Source organism: Leiobunum rupestre, chromosome 4 (genome assembly GCF_980474605.1).
Source record: "Leiobunum rupestre chromosome 4, qqLeiRupe1.1.hap1, whole genome shotgun sequence".
NCBI classification, from domain to species: Eukaryota; Metazoa; Arthropoda; class Arachnida; order Opiliones; family Sclerosomatidae; genus Leiobunum; species Leiobunum rupestre.
In genome coordinates, this window is record NC_143387.1 from 8,001,825 (window position 1) to 8,007,277 (window position 5,453).

At 33.3% G+C, this 5,453-nt stretch overlaps 1 protein-coding gene across 2 annotated transcripts; it reads right to left on the reverse strand.

The window, feature by feature from the left end:
• Positions 1-586: 586 nt before the first annotated feature.
• LOC149945984 (uncharacterized) lies at positions 587-1,270 on the reverse strand. Of its 2 annotated transcripts, none has more exons than XM_090173923.1 (2): positions 967-1,270; positions 587-879 (listed from the first exon to the last, which is right to left on the reverse strand). In XM_090173923.1, exons 1-2 carry the CDS (start codon positions 1,223-1,225, stop codon positions 653-655), a joined length of 486 nt encoding a protein of 161 aa, XP_090030049.1. In that variant the 5' UTR covers positions 1,226-1,270; the 3' UTR covers positions 587-652. The 2 variants fall into 2 exon arrangements, with proteins under 2 accessions (XP_090030049.1, XP_090030050.1); XM_090173924.1 differs by having other exon boundaries at positions 951-1,270.
• Positions 1,271-5,453: the final 4,183 nt, after the last annotated feature.

The following is a 5,453-nucleotide window of genomic DNA, read 5'->3' on the forward strand; positions in this document are numbered from 1 at the left end:
CTAACAACACGGTCTTCCTTTTTACTAATGCAATGACGTTATTATACTTTTCTGGAGGTATTCTTTTCAGGAATTCTCTGAAACTCGGTAGATATTTTTTTCCCTAAAAAATTTATATATTTACTCTATAAATATCGCTAGAATCATTTTTAGGTAAAAACAGTAAAGCATTTTTTTCTTAGGCCCAAGTAATCTAGGGACTTATAAATAGGATGCGTAGGGGCCAACCCGGCTCCTCTTGCTGCGAGGCGAAAGTGCTAACCACTCCGCCACCTCACCTACTTTCTCAGCAACGACTGAGTCGGCTTTAACCAATGATGGTTCTTTAATTTCCAATATCAATTTGCATAATAGAGAATCAAGTAGAAAAAATATATTTGCACTCGATGCCTTCATATCGTTTTAAGTTCAAATGCGGTATACTAAAAGTTAATTCAAAGTAGATAACGCCTTTTGCTTTTTCGTGGTGATTTCAGGTTCAACTTAAAAGTATGCTTCGTCTCATATATTTAGTTGACTTGTAAAAATTCGTTATAATAAAGGAGGATCATTGTTCTAATCCCCTTAAATATAATAATAGAAAAACTACTTTATTTATAGACCATTACCAAAATTAACATTTCAAGTGATATCTAAATTAAGTGAATTGGCCTTAATATCCTACCGTAAGGTCACCCATGTTGCTGACCGCTTCGAGATATTCATCTACTCCTTTACTTAAGAGTGCCTCTTCTAGCGTGTTAATATACTCTACTTTGTTGACTGTTAATTCTCCTTTAAGGTTCGCTTGAAAAGTTTTTGTTAATATAATGGCCGATCCGAAAAGCCAGCCCGACAACAGAAGTCTCGAATACATCTTCTTTTCCAATTCTTTGGGAGCTGTATGAAATAAACTTTAGTTCACTGTTGTAAATGTTGAAACAGGTAAATCGACAAATGTCCTAGAATACTTTTTGAGATACTCACCATTCTGCAGCGAATGCGAGGCGTAAAAAAATAAAATATCCAATAAAATTTGCAATGTAGTTACTCCTCGACTTCGGCTTGTTAGTCGTTTCAAAGCAAAGGCTGTGACAAGTGAGAGTGCAATCCATGCAACTAGGTATAATGTCCAAATTGAAAATCCAAGTGATTGGTGTGGTAACAAGACTTTTCCTCCAATTTGATCGTCTAAACAGCTGTAGAGACGAAAGTCTTTCGATTCGAAAGGCGTTGTAACGTGCATAATTTTCAAAGAATTAACCAATTTATAGCTTGAAATTTGAGCCGTATAGACATCAATCAGCTGCATTCCAGAAATTTTCATTTAGATTGTATTAAAAACGAACTCCGTGCGCTTTCCCGTTTCCCGGGGAAACCAAATGAATGATCCGATTAGAGTTTTCAGGCTTTAATTTTCTCTTGGAAAATCCAAAAAAAATTCCGATGTAATCCTAAACCTTAAGGCAAGAGAACCGCTAGAGTTATGCCCTTAGTTTGAAAATCTTCTCGATTGCGTGTTAGGGAATGCGACGCTCGTATGGGGGCACCATAAAGGGCCGTTTAAAAGCTAACGAAAGCCAAAACGATTAACCCGTTATAATAGCTGGCCGCGTGTAGAAATAAATATGAAATATTTCTATATAAAATGTTTCTTTTCGGTACAAAATTTAGTTAAGATATAACTACTTCGTAATTATAGGCTAGAGGCCTTTTATTGGGCCTTTAGAAACCACGAGAGGCTTTTGTCTATTGTGGGTTTTACGATTCTCATTCGGTGCGCCAAGTTTTACCTCCTTTAATTGGGTAGCTTGAGTTGAACATAATTGGGGCGTTTTTCACATCTTCCTCAAACCCGAACGCCTGTATGGCTTAATGACCCCTTTGAACTGGTCATTCCGTACAGGGTTGTTTGTCTCTTTAGTACGAAATAAGTCTGCGTTCCCGAGTATTGGCTGCGTTAATAAAGGGACGCTTGGGTCAAATCCTGCCCTTAACTAGCGATGAACAATCTACAAAGTAGCTAAAATCGTGGTGTTATAATGTCATAATCTGTCGATATATTTGATTATTTGATATTGTGTCATGAATGTTTTTTTTAATGATTTGGGAAGTTTAGTCGTTTCAATATCTTTTGTCCACTTATAAAATCTGGCAATCCTAAAAATATATTTTTTTAAATGTGATAATAAGTTAGCTAGCTAATTGAATTCCATAGATTTATCTTTCTGATTATCTTTATTTTAAGAGCCATTTTCTATTTCCTTTATTGTTAATTTCAATTGAATTTTATAAATCCCTAAGCCTAATTCCTCGCCACGCTAACCTTTAATTGTTACCTTTGGTAACAATTTTTTTATTTAATTAATTAGGTCGATTTGGAGTAAATGCAGTGAGCGTTCATGGATATTTAAAGGTCATTTTATCTTGTCATTTAAATGGAATTACCCTCCGGCGTAATAAATTTTACCCATTTTTTTGGCCAATCTGACCAAAAAGGACAGTGCAAAAAAGGAAGTATGGGAAGGACATTATATAACAAAAAAACAGAATTGTTACCGTAATTGGATTTGATATCGGTATTATCCGATCAAAATCGATACCATTTAATCTGAAAACATTTAAAATTACAATTAAATTAAATTCCAAAAACCTGAATGCCGTTATTATAAAACACTAGAAAAATACATCATGATCAGTAGCGACATCTTTAGTTGGTAATAAAATATAAAAGATGGCATTTTGGTCCAAATGAGTCGAAAATGTCCCATGAATGCTTTGTTTCATAAAAACGAATAATAAATCGAAACAATTGGTTCAAGGCTAAATAACGAACTTCATATTACTGGATATTTCGTTGTTTTGGGGCTCGGGTTTTGTGGGCTTAAGACTCTGAAACTGAACATTTAAGGACCCATGTCGATAGGAAATGTTTGACTCATTTGAACCCAAAGAATTAAGAGACCCAATAACTTATGACCTACTTAACCGTCATGCGATCATGTCATTTTGCTCAAAACCTATTTCATCTTAAATTCTGAATTTTTCCAAATTGTATACTCTTTAATTTGTTAATTTCAGCAAAAGGTGTCAAATTGATGCAGTTATAATTTTTTTATCCGATAGGCGTCGGACAAAAGGTTTCAATGAGAAATTTATAGAGTATACAGAAAAATTCATAAATAGAATTATCTAGATTGAAAACAATTTTTTTTTTCATTAGTTTTCGAAGTCATGAAAAAAAAGGTTGTACTAATCTATTTTTAACAACAGATTTTATGAACTAGTTGGTCCCAATAATTTAATGAATCACAAGTTTTAAACTATGGAATGTACGGTTTATCCTATTATTGCAGCAGGAAGAGTTGAAAAACAGCTGACGTTAAATGACGTAAGCTAATTAAATTTCCTATAAATACATGGTTTTAGAGAAACTGTTTCCCAAAATTTAATATAATATATAAATTATTTATTTCAATAGTAATAAATTGGCTATTTATGCAATTAACCTTAGTGTTCGATGAACGTTCGTTTTCAAGAAATGGATGGTTCAATAGCCAAAACTCCCATATGTGGAATGATGCAAATCCACACTTTTGCATTCCCTCATCACGACCAAGTACAATTCAGGCTAAACGCTTAGGCTGATTTGGTCGGGAAGCGTGTTAACGTTCCTATTTATTTTCCTAATCGCCTTGATAGACATTTGTTTAGCATATTTTTTAAACGAATTAGCAGAACACTTGGCCGAAATATTTTGGGCGACTTCAGGCATCTTTGATTTCATCATGACGGTGTAATAGCACATTAACATCGTGATGGTGCAGAATTTCTAACCAATGAGTTTGCTCAGCTATGGTTTTCAAGGAATGTGCCTCTTCTGTGAGTACATAAATCCCCAAACCTTAAACCTCTCAACTTTTCCCTCTGGGGTTTCATCAAAGAACAGATATGTCGGACACATGTTTGCCCAGATTTGAGAGGAAGAATCATGACCTCGAAAATTAATGAAAAAAAGACCAAAGTTACTCTATTTATACATTGCGCTACCTTGGAGCAAGAGTCTAGCAAGTCTGAAAAACCAGTTTTAAGTTCGAAATCTTGCATAATAACAATGATAATCTAATAATGAAAATTGATAAAAATATATATTGAAAATGTTGTACTGAGTCACCTTAATTTAAAAACACTCTAGGATTCCTATTTTGAAATTCTTTCACGACTTACTTGACTTTTGCTCTCAGGTAGCGATTATAAGAATGATCTACCACTTTTCATTGAAATATTTCGACTGACGCCTACCGGTAAAATTATAATTTTTTTACGACCTGTGAAACATTTTCCGTTTTTGCTGAAATCTAATTTAGACAAATTAGTGTTTGAGAAAAATGGTGTGATCGAGTAATTTGAGACACCAATAACCATCTTAAACTAATAATTTGAAAATTTTACTAAATTGACAAAATGAGAATACTTGACATTCTGCAGGTTTTGAAGAACATATTGCAATAATCGTTTTGAACGCCAAAGATTTAAGGGAGAAGCTCTGTCCTGAATCGGATCCACCCAGAAATCTTGATCCTATTAAATTTGAATCTTATCATATAACTACATTTCGAAAAAATTCACTCTTTATTTCGACTTACGAAACCCGCATAAAATAATTAACCGCCCCATTGAAATGGAAATACAGGGTGTTAACTAAAAAACGATACAGAGCCAATTACTCAAAATGTGTAATATCTAAGAATTTTAAATTTGAGGGTGCAGGGGGACAAATGACAATCAAAATTCAAGGTCATTCAAATTTTATCTCGAGAACCATTAGGATAAGAAGAATGGTTCCAATTAGAAATGTGTTCTACGTTTAATTTTAAGTCTAAAAATATTTGACCCGATCTAATTTGGCCAATGGGAAGCGGAGAAATGTTAGACCAAAAACCATAAGGTCGTGTGTGGTATTCTAATAAAGACACGACATTTAAGGGCTTATAAATCGAAAACTACCAAATCTAATGGATCAAAATTGCCGTGACTGAGTGGGGGAGTTAGAAATTTGTAACTTAGTTCAAGGTCATTCAAAATTTATTTCGAGAGCCATTAAGATTAGGAGAATTGTTCCAATTCGAAAAATGCCCGAGGTAAATAAACCAATAAAACTCAAAAATAAACGTTAATTAATTGATTTAAGACGTACCAAGTATTTTATTAACTTTTTAGTTTAAATGTTTTAAACACAAAAGAAACTACATAAGTAATTGAAATAAATAATCAACTAATAAACGTAAGAATTATTTACAAATAATTTAAATAAATAAATAATGAAAAAACTGAAGATTAACTTTCAAATAATAATAAACATAACAATGATAATGTAATGTTTCAAGCTCCCTTAAATTCTAGACTTATTTGATGAAGTGTTCAAAAATAGCTCCATTGGTTACTACGCATGCTTATGCTCGTGTGACCACCGA

Bases quoted from the DNA above. Each gene is read 5' to 3' on its own strand.
- LOC149945984 (XM_090173923.1), bottom strand. From the start codon at position 1,225: ATGCACGTTACAACGCCTTTCGAATCGAAAGACTTTCGTCTCTACAGC. The intron at 880-966 runs GTGAGTATCTCA...TATTTCATACAG, and splicing joins CTCGCATTCGCTGCAGAATG to CTCCCAAAGAATTGGAAAAG.